Here is a 23,116-nt window from a genome sequence, read left to right as displayed (position 1 = left end):
CATAAAGTTGTTTTTACTGAACATGAACATCCCAACAAAAACAATTTGGAACACTGCATGCATAACAAGTGAAGAAACGGTAGTGGAAGAGCCTGTGCCCCTTCATTCCATATCCCGAGTCCATGCAGCTTTCACTCCCATAAAGCAAAGTTGGTCTGGAAACAGACCGGTGTAAAGATAGTTTTGTCAGGAAGTTTACTATCTTTTTACAGAACACTGTTCAACACAACTACGATCTTGCTGCATTAGCGTTTCTGCACCGTGATTCAGTCTCGCTATACTACCATCCTGAGAGAAAACACACTCTAAGTACTTGAAATGATCTACCTGTTCCAGTTTTGTTTTCCCAACCTGAAATTCACTTCTCTTAGGTTTCTTACCTACTGACATCTCTTTAGTCATGGAAAGGCTACCTTTTATATCATACTCATTGCAGCTATTTTGAAGTTCTGAGATAGCAGACTACAGGCTTTTGGCACAGTCTCTCAAATAATGATCGCACCTTGCCTTCTAAGATGCCAGTGAACACCTCGCCTGGTATACTGATCAATGAGATACCTCGATAGTTGTTGCAATCCTTCCTGTTTCCTTGCTTATAGATAGGTGCAATTACTGTTTTTTGTCCAATCAGAAGGTACCTTACTATCATTTCATGCTAACCTTCTTATTATTTATTTATTTATTTATTTTTTTTTTTTTTTTTTTTTTTTGCTAGTTGCTTTACGTTGCACCGACACAGATAGGTCTTATGGCGACGATGGGACAGGAAACGGCTAGGAGTGGGAAGGAAGCGGCCGTGGCCTTAATTAAGGTACAGCCCCAGCATTCGCCTGGTGTGAAAATGGGAAACCACAGAAAACCATCTTCAGGGCTGCCGATAGTGGGGTTCTAACCTACTATCTCCTGAATACTGGATACTGGCCGCACTTAAGCGACTGCAGCTATCGAGCTCGGTAACCTTCTTATTCTATGAAGCCATTTCATCCCTGCCTTCCCACTGTATTTCATTATTTCACGTCTAATTTCATCTATTCCTGCTGCTTGAAGATAATGGAGTTTACTGACCATACTTTCACTTCCACAAGCGTAATTTCACCAACATCACTGTCCTCTTCCACTTGAGCTCAGTTGTTTGTGATGCCCGCAAGAAGATTTCCTTTTACGTTGAGAAGATTTTCAAAATATTCCTTCCACCTGTACAGTGATTCCCTGGGATCCATTATGAGTTCACCTGATTTACCCGTAACTATTCATTTCCTTTTTCCCTTCCTTTCTAATTGTACCGGGCGGTACACCCCTACGCCGTACTTTTAAATCTTGCGCCAAGAAAACCTCCTCTACAGGAGAAGCACTGAACTTAAAACTAAACCTCCTTAAACTTTTGCTCAGAAGATGTCACTACCTTAATTTTGTGATTATGAAGTTGCCAGTACTGTGTGAATTTCAACTTGTTTTGTTTTCCATTCTTCAAGAAGTGTAGACATTCTCTCATAGATGTCTCTACTAAAAAACTATGATCATGCACCCTGGTGCGAAGTGAAGAAACTTTTTTGAAGAAATTTTGTACTCATAAGTTTTTTTTCTTTACTAAATTTCGTTCATTCTTTTGTGGGTTGGCAATATTGGCCTTTTCCTTCTGCCAGTTTTGAATTCAGCCAATCCCTAATTTCTGTAATTAATTTTCAGCCTATCACAGGTTTCTTCTTCGATTTTATGTGTAACTTTTCATCTACCAATAAAAGTGAGAGGGTGTGGCTTGTTTATTCATGAAAGGTCTCTAACTTTCCCCGAGGGTTTATAAACTCCGGGTTTTCACGTCTCTGGGCCACTTGATCAACATCTAAGTGTGTATACGTGAAGCAGGAGGCGGGAGGCGCCTCTCATCAGGCAGCAGGTCTTCAGCAAGGTAATGGCCGTTTAACATCTTTATTTCTTGCTAGCTCAGCAGTTTAACCCGCGGGAAAGGTCCAAAACCTTTACAATGTAACCTACTCTTCTAAACATGTAATTCTCTGCCGGTTTACGTAAAAACTTCATAAAATCTGTAACTGTAATCCGAGGATAGAGAGTGATTTACCCTCTTGAGCTCCCCTTCGTTTTGGTTTGAGGTGACTACGTTTTGGTAACTGATTTTCTTCTCTTCCTTAACGTTTTAAAATTTCTTTCTTATACGGGTCACCTCCATAGTTTGGGAATAGCTCCTGTTTCATCGGCCTAGTGCCTTTTAGGTTTTAAGAAGCTACATAGAGGTGTGCAAATATCTGCCTCCTTCCCTTTGTTTGGGCCATTTATTTAACGGTTATTTCTTTTACTCAAAGGCCCTGTAGGTTGGGTACGAGATACCCCTGTTTCAATTTGTAAGCTGGGCCATGGAAGGCCAGAAAGAGTAAGACCATTTTTGGTGATGCCTTGACTAGGCTGGAAAAGCTGAGAGCGTGTCTGCTCTTTTCAATTATTGTAAATGTGCCTCTAGGAGGCTTGATATTGTAAATTAGGGAGCAAGTGCTCCAGGTATTAGGGGATTTCTGCCCTTTTGTAAATTTATGCTCCTCTGTAAAGTTTGATCTGGAAGCTCAAAGACTGTAAATCTAGGGGCTGGTAGCCCAAGTGTGTTAACGATTTGAAGTCTTGGATTTTTCTAAAGTCTTGTTTTTAATTTGCCATGTAATTGTTATCTCACTAAGTGAGAATTTGTTAACTTGTTGCTTTTCGAAAATATAACCTTCCATTTCAGTTTAAATTCTTTCTTGACAAGTAGTGAGACCCATTCACCCCGGCACCTTCTTTCACCTCTGCTGATCCACCAAACCATGGTAACACTAATATTATTTATTACTGTCTAAAAAGGTTTCCCTGCTGCTTGACCTAGCCTTTCCAGGTTATTAATGAAATCTTCCCATGGCTGCTTCTTGGCTTCAAGAAATATTTGTTTTGCTCGGTTTCTTTCATCTACATCTGCACTGGTCCTTGTTTGGAGTCATTTCTAATGAGCCTTCTTTTTACATTCACAAGCTTCCTTCGCTTCATCATTCCACCTTGATGTTTACTTTTTCCCATCTTGACACACAGTTGTGCCTAGGCATTAGCTTGCTGTTTCTTCTGCAGCATCCCTGTGTGCCATCCATCCCATTTCTATATCCTGAACCTGGTTACTGTCCACTGTTTGGAGCTTTTCACATCATATCCATGTATTTCTAATTTCATTGTCCTGGAAGTTCTCTACCCTTACTCATCTGTGGACAGATTTCATTTTCCCTAACTTAGGCCTAGATATACTTAGTTCGCAACCTATCATATAGTGGTCAGTATCATAAAAAATTCCTGAAGAACCTGCACACTGTGACAGATTTCTTGAATTCAAAGTCGGTTAAGATATAGTCTTTTCTGGATCTGGTGCCTCTACCCTCCCATGTGTAGCGGTGAATAGCCTCATGCTTGAAGATTGTATTTGTAAATGGTACTCCCATACTAGCAAAGTAGTCCAGTAAATGTTTCCCATTCTTAATAGCTTCCATATTTTCTCCACATTGAACGATCACTTTGGCATATTCTTCAGTTCTATTTCCAACTCTCGCCAATCTATCTTTGCTGTTGACCGTGACTCTGATGTCGCTCAATGCTTTATAAAATTTATCAACTTCACCCTCGTCTGCACCCTCACATGGTGAATACACCGAGACAATTCTCATCCTAATTCCTTCAACTGCCAGACATACCTACATCATGTAAAAGTTTCAAACAAATTTATTTAAAAACCACCATTCCAATACTTTAAAATCTCTAAGTCTAAGATGCAAATACTACATACATGTTAAAATGGAACACGTTTTGCTTAGGCTTTGTAAGCATCTTCAGCCATACTTAATCTAAAGCTAAGTCAGGGCCCTGAACTGGGTTTCTCATTAAAGTATAATAATACAAGATAAAAGAGTCATAAAATCTAGTTTGTGGAAAAAGCAATATTTAAATGCAAATGAAATTCAATAATGAACTTGTCATAGTATTATATGTACATGGAATGAATACTAGTGTTCATCTAAAAAAGTACACGTTAGTTATTTGTAGAACGAGACAGTCATAATGATCTGACACACATTTGGATTGTTCAGATTGCTTGATATTAATGAAGCGTGGATTAATTAAAAATGTCGAAAAATAAAACTTCGAGCGTTGTTGACTGAGAATCAGGTACGTAGAATACAGTAGAGTTGTTGACTCCAAGTGGTTGCGTAATAAGGTCAAGAGGCGCTTGAAGCATCAGTATAGAAGTGTTGTCTCTCCTTCCAGAATAAACTTTGTAATAGATTGTAGTCGCGAGCTGTCGAGCATAGATTCAACAAATAGGGTGTTCAATAAAGCCTTAGATGTGGGAGAATTCGCAATGTAGCGCGTGTTGAAAACTGAAATGTGTAAGAAAATAAATGTAAGTTTTGAAGCATAGAGAACATTCTATTAATGAGTGGAAGTTTAACAACGCTTACCCCTAGTGTTGACAGAGAGGTGACTAGTCTTGTTGGTTGTCTGAGATGATCTGGCAGTTGTTATTCTACTGCTACGTGTATTGTAGGGGTGTGTCTGTGAAGGCGGAGAATGAGTCAGGAGAGGGGAGGTAGGCGGAGCATTGAGGACATTAGGAGTAGGTGGAGGGGGTGTGGCGTGAATCGGTGACTTGGGAGTAGCTATTATTGCGTTATGGAAATTGCTGACGTGTTAATAATTAAATATTTTCATGAAGTTATTTGTATTTATGTTGAAGACTGTGAGTAATTTAGGGATTTGTTCAATTAATGGGCTATTTGTGTCAAGAACATCATTTAGATTACTATTAATGTTATAATGCTGGTCTAGAAAAATGTAAGCGTTTTCAAACTCGGTCATCAGTTTACTCTTGTTGACGTGTTTTATAATATGAAGGTCTTGTTCAATCGTGGTAAAGTTATGGAACATTTTAACATGTATGTACAATACACTTAGCAGTAGAATAACAACTGCCAGATCATCTCAGACAACCAACAAGACTAGTCACCTCTCTGTCAACACTAGGGGTAAGTGTTGTTAAACTTTCACTCATTAATAGAATGTTCTCTATGCTTCAAAACTTACATTTATTTTCTTACACATTTCAGTTTTCAACACGCGCCACATTGCGAATTCTCCCACATCTAAGGCTTTATTGAACACCAAATTTGTTGAATCTATGCTAGACAGCTCGCGACTACAATCTATTACAAAGATTAGTCTAGAAGGAGACACAACACTTCTATACTGATGCTTCAAGCGCCTTTTGACCTTATTACGCAACCACTTGGAGTCAACAACTCTACTGTATTCTACATACCTGATTCTCAGTCAACAACGCTCGAAGTTTTATTTTTCGACATTTTTAATTAATCCACGCTTCATTAACGTCAAGCAATCTGTACAATCCAAATGCATGTCAGATCATTATGACTGTCTCATTCTACAAATAACTAACGTGTACTTTTTTAGATGAAAACTAGTATTCATTCCATGTACATATAATACTATGACAAGTTCATTATTGAATTTCATTTGCATTTAAATATTGCTTTTTCCACAAACTAGATTTTACGACTGTTTTATCTTGTATTATTATACTTTAATGAGAAACCCAGTTCAGAGCCCTGACTTAGCTTTAGATTAAGTATGGCTGAAGATGCTTACAAAGCCTAAGCAAAACGTGTTCCATTTTAACATGTATGTAGTATTTGCATCTTAGACTTAGAGATTTTAAAGTATTGGAATGGTGATTTTTAAATAAATTTGTTTCAAACTTTTACATTCTGTACTCCAATACTGCTATCATGAGACTCATAACATGTACTACCCACATCATTCGTTCATTTACGTGCGTAACAAAAAAATATGTTGCGTGCAATAACATTCCTTAAGAACAGGCCTACCCCACACCCTGCTCTTTCCTTTTTAACACCCATCAACACTTTATAATCTCCTCTCTCTTTCTCATAATATCTCCTTACCCAAATTTCATTAACTCCTAACACAGAGATGCATCCTCTTTGCTGATGCAGCGAAGTTCTATTTTCTTTCTTCTGGCCATAATCCCCATAAATATTGATAGCTACCCATGGAATTCCATTTTATTCACCAAGTTGTTTCCAAGGAGTCCCTCGGCTGTCAAATCGAAGTGGGACTCTGTTATGCGCATAGATCCGACAATTGCCTAAAACATTCTGAGCGTGCTCAGTGAAAATTCTGTGGAGGAGGGTGCTACTCTACTTACACGTAGTCCCAGTGAGGATCTCTTTTCGAACAGGTTAGGTACCACTGGTAGATTACATAGTCCAAACCGCCCGAGCACAAGTATTCCCAAGTTTCTTCGCCATGCTCCTCCTCTTAATCTTCTAAGTCATAAGGGAGTGAAATTTGTGTGGGGTCCTTCCCAACAAGCAGCATTTGAGAACCTCAAACTTGCCTTATGCAATGCCTCTGTTCTGGCTATGCCCGACTGTTTAGAAAGGTTCCTTGTGCAGAATGATGCTTGTTCATCAGCAGATGCAGCTGCTTAGCTTCAAGTTTCTGTGTCAGGAAGGCTCTCAACAGCTTATGCTTTCAGGGCCCTCTCTTCTCAAGAAGCCCAGTATTCTGTTTATGAGCCAGAAGGTCCAGCTGACCTCTTTGCTCTGGAGAAGTTCAGAATGGCTGGCCCCGTGGTGTAGGGGTAGCGTGCCTGCCTCTTATCTGGAGGCCCCGCGTTCGATTCCCGGTCAGGTCAGGGATCTTTACCTGGACCTGAGGGCTGGTTCGAGGTCCACTCAGCCTACGTGATTAGAATTGAGGAGCTATCTGACAGCAAGATAGCGGCCCCGGTCTAGAAAGCCAAGAATAACGGCCGAGGGGATTCGTCGTGCTGACCACACGACACCTCGTAATCTGCAGGCCTTAGGGCTGAGCAGCGGTTGCTTAGCATGCCAAGGCCCTTCAAGGGCTGTAGTGCCATGGGGTTTGGTTTGGTTTGAAGTTCAGAATGAACTTGGAACATGTCCAATTTGAACTTGGGACGGACAACTAAGTGCTTGGTTGGGTGTTAGGTAAACCTCATCATTCCGGTCGTTTGGCAAGCTGGGCCATTAGAATTTCAATCTTTCAATTTGATATGCACCATATTAGAGACTCAGATAATGTGACTGCCAATAGTAAGCCGCATGTTTTCTAATAACCCTGTTGAAACTGACAACAATGTACCTTCTGTACTGCCCTGTTCTTCATTTTGTGTTTCCGATCTTGTAAATGCTGTTTTATCTAATGCTCCACTTATGTACCACAACATAGCCAAATATCAAAAGGAGGAGTCTGAACTTCATGAAATAATCAATAACCTTTCTGCTGGCAAGGCAATTCAGCCTTATTCATTGAAAAATTGTGTTTTTTGATACCCTTCTCAACAGGATCAAAAACTCAAAATTGTTATTCCTCCTGTTCCTGTTCCGATGATTTTCCTTTTTACCTGTTGCTTTATGTTGCACCAACACAGATAGGTCTTATTGTGACGATGGGATAGGAATGGCCTAGAAGTGGGAAAGAAGCAGGCGTGGCTTTCCTTAAGGTACAGCCGCATTTGCCTGGTGTAAAAATGGGGAAATCACGGAAAACCAACCTCATGGCTGCCAACAGTGAGGTTCGAACCCAGTATCTCCCGGATGCAAGCTCACAGCCGCGCGCCCCTAACCGCACGGCCAACTTGCCCAATATTTTCCAAGAGACAAATAGTGTGAAACACAGAAATTGCTTTTCTTGTTAGTCAATGTTAGCTTATGGGGTATAAAACTTTATATTGGAATGTGAAACTTAACCCTTAGCACTTACGCAGCAGGCCCTGCCCAACAACGAGAATATCCCGCATAGATCCTATGTCAGGCGATGCGCGACATGATTTTCTTCCTTTTATAACTCCTTAGTCGGGTTCCGCACGCATGAATTACAGGCACAGTAAGCCACTGCCATCTTTCAACAACAATTTGAAGCCATGTATAGCTATAATCTCTTCAAAATCAGGCTTTATAGGCATTCTTTGAAGTCCATGCAGGTTTGTAAACAGACGCTGTTTAGCAACATGGCTTCGTTTGAGCAGCATGAGAAGGAAATAGCTAGACTTTTACATGAAAGTGACGTTGATTTCAGCGATAGTGAGAGTGATTTTCAATTAAGTGGTGAGGAAGATATTGTGGAACTACACTGTGTTGGTGAGTTGAGTGATGAAGAATCTGATAATGAGAATGGCAGTGCTGATACCTCTACTGATGGCTGGAGGAAATACTGTGACACGGACTTGGACTCAAAAGAACCCCATTTACAGGTACGTCAGGTTACAAGCCTCCGCAAGGGACTAAACCTGAGAATGAATGTGACATTTTCCAATTATTCATGACTGACAAGTTATTTTCGGAAATTTAGCGCGGGACTAACCGGTATGCAGGTGTGAATATTCGAAAGGTTACGCCCCTCAGACGTGTATCTATTTGGAGGTCATGGATAGATGTTACTCTTCCTGAATTCAAAGCATTTTTAGGCATAATCCTAAATATGGTAATGAACAGTAAGCCTGAATTATGATGTGAGACAGTGTTTTTCTACAATACTTGTAGAAAATGCCTGGATTACATCCTGGTGAGTGTTTTGATAAGTTCCACACAATGCACAATTATAGATAAAAAGATTTCAGACTTAAGTGCTGAACAATGCACTTGAATATTGTATTATACTTGTATTATATTTATTTTGCGTTTGCTTTATTTGATTTTGATAAATATGCTGTCCATATGTTCGTGCTGTCTCTTATCCCTCTGCAAGCAGATTCTTAAATGGAGCTGGAGTGGCAGGAGTGTTCGGAAAAAAAAGGCGGGCTAAGGGTTAAAACAACCCTCTAAAATAAGAACAAATCTGGTAAAAACATTTTCTAAACTCAGCTAAGCAAACAATAGAAGACAAATATTTTCCCTCATAAATATCTAAATATCAGCCAGTTTGGAGTGTGAACTAATTTGACTAGAATATCTGAACTATAATTTAACTAGAATATATTCAGTGACCTGCATTGACTTTAAAGAGATTCACTTGAACAATATGATTATGATTTAGTGCAATTAGTGATATACACAATCCACAATACATTCAGCTTACTATGTGAAAACATACCTTTGTGATACCAGGCAAATCAACTAAAGTAAGATTTACAACTCGAGTTGAATAAATTTTCAGACTAACAGGCTCTGGACAAATTCCTTTATTTCGTCCTGCCTTCCGTTCTGTTTCAGCTTCAATTTCTTCTCTAATTTTATCGAAGTCTTCGAAGACCTTGCCCTTGGCATGAAGGAATTGTCCCCATTCTTCTAACTCCAGGGTTCCTGTAAAACCATAATATAACATAATGACACAGAATGGGTCACACAATGAACATATATATATAAGTGAAGTGCTCGAAAAGGTTATTGATATCATGAGCATGACAGTACAGAAGAGCTATTAGAAATAAGAGAATCAAAATTACTGTAAAGAAAATTGTTGTCAAACAGTCAAAAAGAAAACAAATACCCAAACACCTCCATACACCACTGCCTTTGGAAAAGAGCATCATTTGTCTCTTTTTCAATAAGATTCACAGATCATGTTACTATAGAAAGAGGTTAAGAAATATTATAGAGCAATGTTATTAACGTCTCCTGTAAGTCGAACTCCTCATCCAAATCGTGGGAGACGGGTAACGGCATGAAGGAGGGATGTGCTTGTGGGGGATGAAGTACAGCAGAGACTTAGTGTGCCCCCTGGGACTGCTACGGTAGCTGTGAAGGCCTTACATGAATCCTGAAAAGTGGTGCTAATGAGGCTGTGGTGAATATCTTAACGGTAGCAAAGGCGGAAAGAGTAGATCATGGTATGGTGAAGCTCACGGAAGAGGCACCCCTGCTTTACTGGGTGAATCGGACTGTAACCACTGCCTTGTGGGTGAGAGATGGATCCCTACAGGATGGAAATTTGCACAAGCCTGGGAGCAGTAATACCAAGCAAGTGGCTGTATGGTTTGGGTCACGTGGCTGTCAGCTTGCATCCAGTAGTGTGTCTGAATCCCAATGTCAGCAGTCCTGAAGATGGTTTTCCATGGATTCCCCACGTTCACACTGGGCAAATGCTAGCGCTGTACCTTAATTAAGGCCTCGGTCGCTTCCTTCCCATTCCTAGGCCTTTCCTATCCCACTGTCGCCATAACATCTACCTGTCTTGGGGCAAAAAAAAAAAAAAAAAGGGACAGCTCCCTACCAGGATAGTGGGCTTAGGATGATAACCTAAGTTAGCCCGAATATCAAAATCAAAGAAACCAGAACAAGAAATAGATGGATGGATTCTAGAGGTACATGTCATTTTTAAAAAAATAATGAGAGAGAGAGAAAATCAAATTGGTTTTTGGAACGTTCAGACCATGTGGCAGACTGGGAAACTTGAAGAAATAACTAGAGAAATGATACAATATCACCTGGCAATTTTGGGTCTTGCTGAGATGAGAAGTTAAGACCAGAGATGAAAAACACTTTGTTATATTCTGGTCGAGATGATGGTAGCCACAGTGAGAGAGTAGCCATCCTCGTGAGTAACATGGCAAAGAAGAGCTTATCAGAATGGCATCTAGCACCAGAACGGATCATCACTGATTGATTTGCACCCAAAGCAAAACCCAGCACTACAGTGCAATGCTATGCGCCCACTGCGATGGCTGCAGAAGAAGAATAAGACAATGTTTACAGTAAACTACATGACACACTGCACAGTGTATGGGGAAGGGGACATCTTGATAGTATGTAAAGATTCGAGCCAAAAATCAAAGCCTGGAACATATCACTGGAAGACTTGGTACAGGGATACAAAATGATAATAAGAGTGATTAATTGATTTGTGTGGAATGTTTGGGTTGGTTGTAGGAGGTATGATCTTTCCTCACAGGGAATGCCATAAGGTTACCTGGATTTCCCCTGATCATAAGGCTGAAAACCAGATAGACCACTTCGCTATAAAAAGGAACTGGAATCTCTCTGCTGATGTGGAAACAGAAGAGGAGCAAATGCCCGTAGCAACTACCATCTTGTCACAGTGCTTGTGTGCATTAAAATAGCAACCGTTGGAAAACCAGAAAGATGCAAGAGGTTGAAGTACAACACCAAGAGGCTGAAAAAAGCCCCAATTAAAGAGGCATTACACTGCTGTCAGTGCCTAGTAAGATTATTTCATGGTATCGTCCTGTACTGGATTAAACTGCAGAACCATTTCAAGGAACTGGCCAAACTTGGAGAAACTGAGAATGCTGACCAACTGAACCTTCAATACAACCTGAAAAGCAGTACTTTGGAATCAAACAGAGAGGACAACCTGAATGGAACTTAGTCCACAAGAGGAAAGTTGCCAAAGCTAAGAAAAATGCAGCATAAACACAAGCAGCTAAAGAGAGGGCACATAAGGACTACAATGCAATCAATCGAACAGTAAAAACTAGTTTCTGAAGAGAAAGAGGATCTTGTAAACAACTTAACCACAGAATCTAAGCTTGCAGTGGAAGTAGGGGATACCAGAAAGTTTTATATTATTATGAGACGAACTTGCTAACAAAAAATTCAACAGCCATAAGCCAATGAAGAACAAGGATGGCAACCTTCTTTCTTCTCAAAAAGAACAGTTGAAGAGATGGAGAGTACACTTTGCCAATGTCTTGAAACAGCATTTTTGAGGAATGAGGTGGTCAAGGAACAGGAGAAGGACATGCCAGAGGATTGAGAGATCTGTACAGACCCACCAACCAAGTAAGAGGTAATCAAAGCCACCACACCCCTGAAAAAATGGTAAAGCTGCAGGACTAGACAATATCATTCCTGAAGTTCTTAAAGCAGACTTCAGTACAACTGCAGATATGCTTCTTCTACTACTCACAGCCATTTGGGAAAAAGAGGAGCTTCCTAAACAACAGAGAAAGGACCTGTTAATAAAGCTTCCAAAGAGAGGTGACCTATCTGTTTGTGACAACTGGCATGGCATTACACTGCTGTCAGTGTCTAGAAAGATTCTTTCGTGTATCGTCCTGGACTGGATTGAACCTTGTGTGGACAGAAAAATGAGGAAGGATCATACAGGCTTCCGAGAGGGCACTCACATATTGACCAGATCAATGTACTACAAATAATTTCAGAACAATCAACAGAATACCACTTATACCTCTCCATGTTCTTGGTCAATTTTGAAAAGGCGTGTGACAGTATCACTTGGACTACAATCTGGAGAGCCTTGAAGACCTTTGGCATTCCCAAGTAACTTACAGTCTGATTCGTAATAATAATGGTATTAGCTTTATGTCCCAATAACTGCTTCTACGGTTTTTGGAGACCCCGAGATGCCAAAAAATTTTCCCGCAGGAGTTCCTTTACATGCCAATAAATCTACAGACACGAGGCTGATGTATTTCAGCACCTTCAAATACCACCGCACTGACCCAGGATCGAACCTGCCAAGTTGGGGTCAGAAGGCTTCAACCGTCTGAGCCACTCAGTCCAGCAGTCTGATTCGGAGCATGGATAAAAACTACACACGCCAGGTTGAACACACAGGTTACCTGACAGAACTGATTGAAGTGAACACAGGAGTGAAACAAGGACGCCTGCTCTCACCCATCTTATCCCTCATGGTTCTAGACATTGTCACGACTAGTGCAATGAATTGTTGGTAGGGTATATTCAGAGAATCTTTCACAACGCCTCGAGGTCTTGGATTTTGCCAACAACATATGCTTGCTGGCACACAGCTGTGAGGATATGGAAATAACTTAAGGCTGAGGCAGAGAGAGTTGGGTTGAAGATCAACACTAAGAAGACTAAGGATATGCACTTCAGGAATCGCAACACTGCACCCTGCAGGTTGATGAACAGACCACAAAGAGGGTTGACAGTTTCTGGTATTTGGTAAGCATCATAACAGCTAATGGAGGTGCAGACGAGGATGCTGCTAGCCGTATAAACAAAGCCAAGGGCGTCTTCATGATGCTTCATCCCATATAGAGGTCAAGAGAACCCCATATTGGAACCAAACTGGAGCTTTAATAGCAATGTAAAGTCTGTCTTGCTGTATGCCTTTGAAACTTGGAAGGTAACGAAGGAGCTCACTAGAAGAATCCACATATTCATTAACAAATATCTTAGAAGTATCCTAGGCATACACAGGCCGAACATAGAGTCCAATGAGAAACTGTGGAAAAGATCACATCAAGAACCTATCGACCAGCAGACCAAGAGAAGGAAATGGTAGTGGACTGACACACATTCTGAAAATATGACAACACCCCCACCAAACAAGCCCTACAGTATAATCTGCAAGTACAGCAGAGAACAGGAAGATCTAAGAGGATGTGGAGAAGATTCTACAGATAGGTTATCCCTGGAGAAATCTAAATCAAATAGCTCAGCATGGGACTAGATGGTTAAACTTGGTTTCAGCCCTATGCTACTCCCCAGGAATTCAATGTAACAAGTCAAGTAAGTCAATGTTATTAGTAAGAATCCCTTCACTAAACTCCACATGATTTTTATAAGTGGATTAATTAAAAGAGAGGGTTTTCTTGCAAGAGAAGATTGAGCAGCATTATGTGGAAACTAAACAAATTTTTAGATACTATTTGCATAAATAACCTGATGGAAACAGAACAATTTAAGCATAACTGTTGAGTCATCTCCCATTTCCTAATGACAATAGCACGCAATGCATTACTTTTGAGACAGAGTGTACTTGGTCTTGCTGAAACCATTAAATTCACCCTCGTTGACTGTCTTTTTCAAGAACCCTGGTAGATTCGATAGTATTTTTGGCAGAGTACTCTCTCTTTTATGCTATAGAAGAATACGCAAGTTTCCTGACCCTACTGGGATGGAAGTAGTGTACCATTAATCCTTCCATCCCACTTGCAATGCACATTGCAGGGTAGTTACGCTTTTATTCTCAGTTTTGTGCTGGCAAGCAACTGGTGCAGAATGGAGGGAATAAAACTGTGAACCACAGTGATTTCTTAATTCAGTTTCATACTGAATTTCTGTGGAGGTCCCATTCTTTGGCTGAATGGTCAGTATTGAGGCCTTCAGTTCAGGTCCCGGATTTGATTCCTGGCCTGTTGGGGGATTTCAATTGCATCTGACTGATTTTCTGGCTCAGCGACTGGGCGTTTGTGTTTATCCCAACACTCTCCCTTTCATATCCAGACAACACACCACACTACCAACAACAACAAAAACATGCAATAGTGATTGCATCCCTCCACAAAGGGTTGGCGTCAGGAAGGCCATCCCGTCGTAAAACATGGCCAATTCCATACGTTCGATAGAATTCACACCGACGACCCCTCAAGCATGGGAAAAGTGGTAGAAAAATAAATGTGTTTCTGTGGGGATGTTATGACAATATGCTCTGAAAGACTGCGAGGACAAGAGAAATTAGGAGAGATTCAAACCATTCAAGTCAACTGAGGGAACAAAACTAATACATTTTTAAATTTTTTAATTTTTTGAAGTTTTAAAACACTAGCTGTAGTACCAGGCGTTGCCCGGATAGTTTCTGAATATTTCCCTTTAAGATTTGCATTACCAGTTAGTTGTGTGTGAAGTGAATTTTTATAGAATTACTTTTTGACTTGCAGATTGATACGTTACAATCTATAATGTAGTTTAAGAATTATTTAGATGCGTTTGATTTCAAGTTTTAGACTATTTAATTTTCGAGTAAAACTTCGTCTTTATGGAAGCTCGAATCGACTGGGAAGTATTTGATCCTGTCAAAAATTAATAAGTGATAACTATATGTATTTAGCCGTCACACTATAGATACGACGTACAGGATTTCAACTGTCAATGAGACTGTCCCCCTCTCGCCCCCCACCCCTAAGAGATAACAAATCTGGATTATCACCATTCATCTCAGTGACCCCGAAAACTGTAGATTCGACACTGTTTTCGATTCTTTTCATATCTCACTCCCCCCTCACCCTCACCCCAAAGGAGGTGGAACATGAACTTCAAAAAATTCGGAGTGTCACTATTCATTTCAGCGACCACGAAAACTATGGATTCGATACTATTCTAGATTATTTTTACATCCCCCCTCGCCCAATTCCATAAGGGTGCTAGGGGTGTCTTACCCCCACGCGGTTTGTCACCTGATACTAATTGATAAGTGTATCAAGTTTGGTGAAATTGCTCCAGTGGTTTAGGAGGAGATGAGTCATTTACACACCCACGCACACACATACATCCATTTTTATAAATAGTAAGATGCAGAAGAAGAAGAAGAAAATATTTTATATATAGTTTTTCGATTATTTTTATATCTCACCCCCTCCCCCCACTTGGACCTGTAAAAAAATTTGGAGTATTACTATTCATCTCAAAGACCCTGAAATCTATGGATTCGAAACTGTTTTTAATTATTTCTATATCTCACCCCCCATTCGCTCCCCACCTAAAAGGGGACTGAACTTGGACTTAAAAAAATTCTGGAGAATTACTTTTCAACTCAGCAACCCCGAAAACTATGAATTCGACACTATTCTCGATTATTTTTATAACTAACCCCCCTGACCCCACTCCCTTAAGGGCGCTAGGGATGGCTTACCCCCACAGTGCTCGTCTCCCGATAGTAAGTAATAGGTGTACCAAGTTTGGTTGAAAATGTTCCAGTGGTTTAAGAGGAGATGTCACACACACACACACACACACACACACACACACGCACGCACGCGCGCGCGCACACACACACACACACACACACACCCCGCCCAATTGTGTACCAATTTTGGTTGGCAGCTATGCTTAAACGTACATGCATAATCTCGCTGCTGTAGAATCCTGGAATTGACGTTGCCATGGTTACAGCAGTTCATTTCTTTTATCCGATTCCTAGAGCAGGGGCAGTGTGGTGCCAATATCTCAGTAATGGTTGGCTTTACGGCCTTAAAACATGGTTTTCGGGCCCGTAGGGCTTACAGAGTTTTGTTCTTTGTGTCAAGAGGATTAAATTGAGCTCTGTCTCGTCTTTATATGACAAATTCGATATTTTGCCTATATTAGCCTATTATTTTTATATCTCCCCCCCCCCCACCTCTAATTGTTTTGAAAATAAAATACAGCCCATGTTACTCCCTGGCAATGTAGCTTTCTATAGGTGAAGAAATTTTTAAAATCGGTTCAGTAGTTTTTGAGTCTATTCATTACAAACAATTTTTTTCCTCTTTATAATATTAGTATAGACAACATTATGTACACTGGAAGTACCCTGCAACAGAGATTTTAAAAAATACTGGTCATGTTCCAGTTCAGGCAGGTTTTACAGTATATATATTTCAGGATAGCTTTAAAATTAAACTGTTTTCATTACAACTTGCCCAGGAAACCACTTGTGATTGATTGCATAACCACTACTCTAGCATTTTAACAAACAGTACTAATGCTCACATGACCGGCAAGGGTTTGCAGTTCAGCATTAGATCTGTATATTTTATACCATACGGTACACTACACTCGTCAGCTGCATAGAAATTAACAAGTAGACATCTCCAGTTTAAACCTAAACCATTGCAAGAAAACAAACTATACTCAGTTTCATGTATGTAGATTTCAAAGGCTCTGATACACAGCTATTGAACTTCAACAAAATTACAATAAAAGCCTACGGAAAGTTACAACTTTAAAACAAGAGTTTAAAACAAACGCCAGCCACACATAGTGCAACCTGCTGCAGACTATGTTAGCAACATACAACAGATTTTAACCACTGTTGACTACACTTATGCCTGTAATGCTGATCAAATTAGTTTTCAACTTGAAATGCATTGCCAAAGAACTTTTGGCTCTACAAAAACAGAAAGAAAATTGAAGATGCTGCCGTAAATATTCCTACACAATAATTACCTTCATTAGTTTACAGGGAGCATTACCTAGTAAGTTCTTCATTGCCCTCAAAGAAAACAAAGGAATAGAAACCATCACATTACAAATTGTATTTAATGGATTAGTGCAGAGATTTAGAAATCTACAAGTTACTTCATCAACCTCTGGTAAAATGGGATTACAACAGCAACATGAATAGTACATGTATTGCTATTGGTGATATACAGGTAACAGGAATATACTTATGGGGATGGCTAGACATCGTTTAACAATGAACAAGTGCAAACAACAATAGCTCTGGCTGGGAAGACTGTGGAAGTCTGACAAATTCCAAAAGGAACTACTGTTATGATTCAACCTTTGGATGTATTCTTTTTCAGACAACACAAAACATACTGGAGGATTATATTGGATTATGCAATCAAGGATGACTATTTCCATTTAAAACTTCATGACAGAGGTACCATAGCCACTCTGCATTCATTTCTATAATAATGTGATTTGCTTTTTATGTTTTTTGGAGACGCTGAGGTGCCACAATTTAGTCCCGCAGGAGTTCTTTTATGTTCCAGTAAATCTACTTTCAAATACCACTGGACTGAAACAGGATTGAACCTGCCAAGTTGGGGTCAGTAGACCAGTACCTCAACCATATGAGCCACTCAGCTCAGCCCATTCATTTCTCTACAATCAGTTTCAGTCACTGCAGTTCAAAGATACGATTTGATAACCATTTTATAATCCCATTGAATGGTTTGAAGTTTTTAAGCATTGTACTTTTCACATCCCTGGAGTTATCTTTTGCAACATATTTTGAGGTTCTTTCTATATCAGGTACTCATGGTGCACCACAAAGTTCTGCTCTGACAACTTTTTAACATTTTTGTAATTTGCTTTCCGGCATACCGACACAAATAGATCTTGTGGCGACGATGGGACAGGGAAGAGCTAGTAGCGGAAAGGAAGCAACCATGGCCTTAATTATGGTACAGACCCTTTGCAATTTGCCCACTGCCAAAAAATTTCCATAAAGACCAATAAATCAGCAAATATGTTCATGTGTGACCCATTGTGCAGAAAGGGACTAAAAGCAGATTTTTCATTTTTAAGATTTTTGTGGTTCTAAATGACACAGGTGTAGAATATATTGGAAGTGGAAAGTGTTAGAGAAGATTTTATTTGTAAACCTTGTTAAGTAGTACTTACTGTATGATCTGAAGTGTGGTGATAGAATGTTTTATTTGTATTCCCATGTAATTACCTAACCTGTACAGTGTAAATATTTTGGTAACATATGGTATTTGTAACTAGTAGATTCCATTTCTATATTCACTGGAACTGTCCAGAAAGTTGTGACATGAATTTTTGAACAGGGTGTGTTAGCCTTTGTTAGTTATGTATTCTAGAAAGTACGTTCTGACTATTCTGGAATTGGAAGATTCGCGATCGTATGTATTCGAGAAAGTATTTAAACATCACGACTGAAGTAAGTGTTGTGATTGGTCAATCCGGGCAAGCTCCTGTGTTCTGATTTGGTACTCCAACAGCAGGGTCCCCTTTAAAAGGGGCTAGGCAGCATTTCACGAGAGGTCTAAGGTCTTAAGTCTCTGAGCCGTCTTGGTCTTGGCCTGCTGAGCCTGCCGAAGTTTATGACGTCGTGAACATCTCCTCGGTACCACCATGGGCAGCCTTGGGAAAAGCGCGGTTGCTTTCTGTGCGTTTTAAGTTCCATTTAATTTTCGTTGGTGTATCACAAGAGTTTGCCCTAATCGCCACTCTTTTGATCAGATGTGAAAAGCTGGTTTTGATTTCACGTAATATGTGACTAAAGGGACTACAAGCTTTTGTGCTTCCTCTTACCTTCACTATTGTATTTGTGGAATTTGATTTGTACTGAGATGTACTTGCTTAACTCTTTGAACTTGTAGGAAGCTCTCGTCAAAGAATATATAACTTATGTGTCTCTAAGAACATGTATCTGTATCTTACGAAAGGTGTATCGGCATTTTCCACATTGACTGAAACTGTAATTTATTTATTTTGTAAAGTCCATTTTGCAAATAATATTTTGAAAATCAAAGATCACTGTTAATTTTTCCAAACCGCAAACTAGACATATCCATGCCCCTGGCAGGTTCCCAGTTACGTCCCACGTTCCTGTGTTTGTTACCGTCAAGTTGCCCCCACTGATACTTACTTCTGCTGTTTTCGCCAGAGTTCATTACATGATTACGGTGTGTATAGTCTTTAGGTACCTTGTAATTTGATTTACTTTCCTCCCTTTAACTGTGTTTATGTAGCCGCTGAAGTACCGGTTATATATAGGTAGCAGAAACCTTTGAGGAACACCTTGTCCATCTCAACGAAGTGCTTGAAAGACTGCGTAAAGCAGGCCTAACCCTCAAGGCCACCAAGGTTTCCTTCGCACAACCCCAGATGTCCTTCTTAGGCCGTATTGTGTCGGGAGGGGTGTCTCAATCGATCAGTCTCGTACTGCCGCCATCCAGAATTTTCCCACACGTCAAGGCTGTAGCCAGATTCATTGGCATGGTTAATTTTTTAAAAAAATTCATTCCCAATTTTGCTGAACGGGCAGCCTCATTAAATGCCTTGAGAAGAAAGGATGCCAAATTTGTGTGGGGTGATGCCCAACGCGAAGCCTTCATGGACTTGAAATCCGCCTTATGTAACGTTCCTGTACTGGCTATGCCAGACTTTTCTAAACACTTCATCCTTCAGACTGACGCCTCTTCCTCAGGCATATCCGGTGTTCTTTTTCATGAATTTCAAGAAGGACGTCGTCCAATTTCTTATGCTTCTCGTGCCCTGAATCTTGCTGAACGAAATTATTTCATTTATGAGTTGGAAGCCTTAGCTGTTGTCTTCTCTTTAGAACGCTTCAGATGTACCTGGAACATCTTCCTTTCGATCTGGAAACTGATAATCAGGCATTGAGTTGGGTACTGGCCAAGCCACGAAGGACCGGTTGTCTAGCACGTTGGACAGTGAGCATCTCAGCCTTGCAATTTGAAGCCCGCCACATTCGTGGCACGGAAAACGTTGTGACCGATGGCCTCAGTAGGATGTTCTATCCAGGCAGCTCTGACCCTCAATCGGAGCCTGCAGACCCCTGTCCCGAACAAGTATCAGCCTTTGTCAATGTAGTTCTGACTGACTCTCCCTTCCTTTTCAAAGATATAATCAAACATCAGGAGGACGACGCTGAGTTAAAAGCTATTATCGACAGGATGAAATCCGGTGAGCATGTTAAGCCTTACATCCTTAAGAATGGTGTCTTGTGTTGCCCGACTCGCGGTCGCAAAGACGCCAAAATTGTAGTCCCAACTAACCTTGTCCCGGCTCTCTTCAAATATTTTCATGAATCCCCACTGGGCGGTCATCTGGGCGTTTTCAAAACAAGAGAGAAAATTCGTAAACATTTCATCTGGAAATCCATGGATAGTGAGATCCATACCCTTGTCAAATCCTGTAAGACTTGTAACATCAGTAAACCTGCCCCGAATACTCATGTAGGTCTCTTTTCTTCCGAGCAAGCTTCTCGCCCAATGGAGAGATTGTTCATAGACTACATCGGTCCCTTCCCGAGATCTCGGAATGGTCATCGTTTCATACTTGTGTGTGTTGACGCCTTTTTGCGTTTTACGTGGCTGTTCCCTACTCGTATGGCTAACGCCAACACCACCATCTCGTGCTTGAAACAGATATTTGCTTCATTTAGACCCTGTCAATTTTTGGTAAGTGATAATGCAAGAGCCTTTACTTCTGTCCAGTAGTGTTGGCTACTGAATGTATGATTTGAAGCAGTGTATCGATTCATTCAAGTGTCCGAATGAATCGATTCACAGGAACGGCGAGCTCACGGCACACGATTCAGCTTACTCCCAGCGGACAGTGCTGAGTGGCGCACTCACTGGACGTTGACGGAAAGCCGAGCTTCCGCTGCAGCGAGACGGTGAATCATGGCACATCGAAAAAATCGTGAACGAGCGCGGCTCAGTGAGACACATGATACACACGGCTCCCTATCGGCTCACTAGACACGCGGAGAGCCGAGCTTCCGCTGCTGCGAGACATACAGTGAGCCATGGCACATCGAAAGAATCGTGAACAAGCGTGGCTCAGTGAGACACAAGATACATGCGGCTCCTTATCGGCTCACTGCAGCGAGACATACAGTGAGCCATGCTACACTGAAAGAATCGTATGCTATAATGGACTCTCGAGCTCAGCTCATTTGAAAATAATACCCATTTGCATTCACTGTCCTCTTCTTACAGGGAGGTTTAAATAATAGATGGATTTATTTGCAGTGTTAAGAAGGTAGTCACAACATAAGTCTGAAGTAGCTAGTAAGTAGGTAGGCTATTAGGTTATACTATTTATTAGTTTAATGAATCTTAGTATTATAACTTAGTTGGCATTTGACAATTAAACTCGACTCTAGCCTGCCCTATGACTATGAGTCATGCTCATGACCACTCAACAGTACCTGTTTTATATTGGGAAAGAACGGCTCAGTATTCTCTCAGTTCATATGTCACATCGTTGCACAAGACTTCAATCATATGTGGACAGACGCAATAACAGTATGTTGAATCAGAAAACCAGCGGGCTACTGTACATCTCGGGTAGCCTATACAAAATATGACTATTAAAACAATCCTCAGCTGATAGAAAAATACTTTTAAAAAAATGACTGAGTGAGTTGTCGTGCGGTTAATATCGCGTGGCTATGCGCTTGCATTCGGGGGATGGTGGGTTCGAATCCCACCATCGGCAGCCGTTAAGATGGTTTTTCCGTAGTTTCCCCATTTTCACATCAGGAAATGCTGGGACTGTACCTTAATTCAGGTCATGGCTGCTACCTTCCTAATCCTAATCTTTCCCACCCTGCGTCGCCGAAAACCTTCGATGTAGTAGAGTAACTAGCATTTTTTCTAAGAAAGGAGTTCATAGTATGAAGATCAGATGGCAGCTGCGAGCACTGAATGCTGTTGCTGCTGTCTTACCAGCACATACTACACAGATGCAGTAGGAGCAGTGACCAATGAGCCGTGAATCGGATCACTGTATCGATTCAGTAACGTGAACGGAATCAAATGAATCGATTCAGTAAAATGAATCGAATGTCCCATCACTACTGTCCATTTCCGCATTTTCTGTTTTGATCTATCCGTTGCTCATGTAACCACTACGTCGTATTACCCGAAGCCAAATTATGCTGAGAGAGTGAATCGTAATCTGCGATCTCCCCTCATCGCTTATCACTCCACTGACCACTCCAAGTGGGATTCATCACTAAACTGGTTGTCGTTTGCATTTAACACTGCCGTCCATGAAAGCCACAAGCAAACCCCTGCTTCGTTAATGTTGGCTTTTACTCCAAATTCTCCACTATCTAATCTGTGGTCAATTAATGATCTTCTGCCCGACGATGCCAGCCCAGAAAAGATCCGAGCGAATTGGCACCATGCATGAAAGAACTGAAAGGTTTATTACGCTATGGTCCAGCGTAATTACAACCACGGGCGAAGGCCGCAAAATCTGTACAGTGTATATATTTTGGTAACATATGGTATTTGTAACTAGTAGATTTCATTTCTATATTCACTGGAACTGAGCAGGGTGTGTTAGCCATTGTTAGTTATGTATTCTAGAAAGTACGTTCTGACTATTCTGGATTTGGAAGATTCGCGATCGAATGTATTCGAGAAAGTATTTAAATATCGCGACTGAAGTAAGTGTTGAGATTGGTCAAACCGGGCAAGCTCCTGTGTTCTGATTGGCTACTCCAAGGCCAGGGCCCCCTTTAAAAGGGGCTAGCCAGCATTTCGTGAGAGGTCTGCGGTCTTAAGTCTCTGAGCCATCTTGGTCTTGGCCTGCTGAGCCTGCCGAAGTTTATGACGTCGTGAACGTCTCCTCGGTACCACCATGGGCAGCCTTGGGGTAAGCGCGGTTGCTTTCTGTGCAATTAAAGTTCCATTTAATTTTCTTTGGTGTATCACAAGAGTTTGCCCTAATCGCCACTCTTTTGATCAGATGTGAAAAGCTGGTTTTGATTTCACGTAATAGTATTTCGTGCTTCCTCTTACCTTCAATATTGTATTTGTGGAATTTGATTTGTACAGAGATGTACTTGCTTAGCTCTTTGAACT

General features: G+C 40.8%; 1 protein-coding gene across 1 annotated transcript in view; it reads right to left on the bottom strand.

Moving 5' to 3' along the window:
• The window catches only part of Drp1 (dynamin related protein 1), a 430,863-nt gene that overhangs the window by 320,000 nt on the left and 87,747 nt on the right, over positions 1–23,116 (bottom strand). Inside the window, exon 3 of the mRNA XM_067141108.1 lies at positions 9,178–9,386. Coding sequence (XP_066997209.1) covers positions 9,178–9,386 — 209 coding nt within the window. The remainder of the gene's footprint in view (positions 1–9,177; positions 9,387–23,116) is intronic.

Source organism: Anabrus simplex, chromosome 2 (assembly GCF_040414725.1).
Source record: "Anabrus simplex isolate iqAnaSimp1 chromosome 2, ASM4041472v1, whole genome shotgun sequence".
Lineage (NCBI taxonomy): Eukaryota > Metazoa > Arthropoda > Insecta > Orthoptera > Tettigoniidae > Anabrus > Anabrus simplex.
This window is presented reverse-complemented; position numbering and strand designations above follow the sequence as displayed.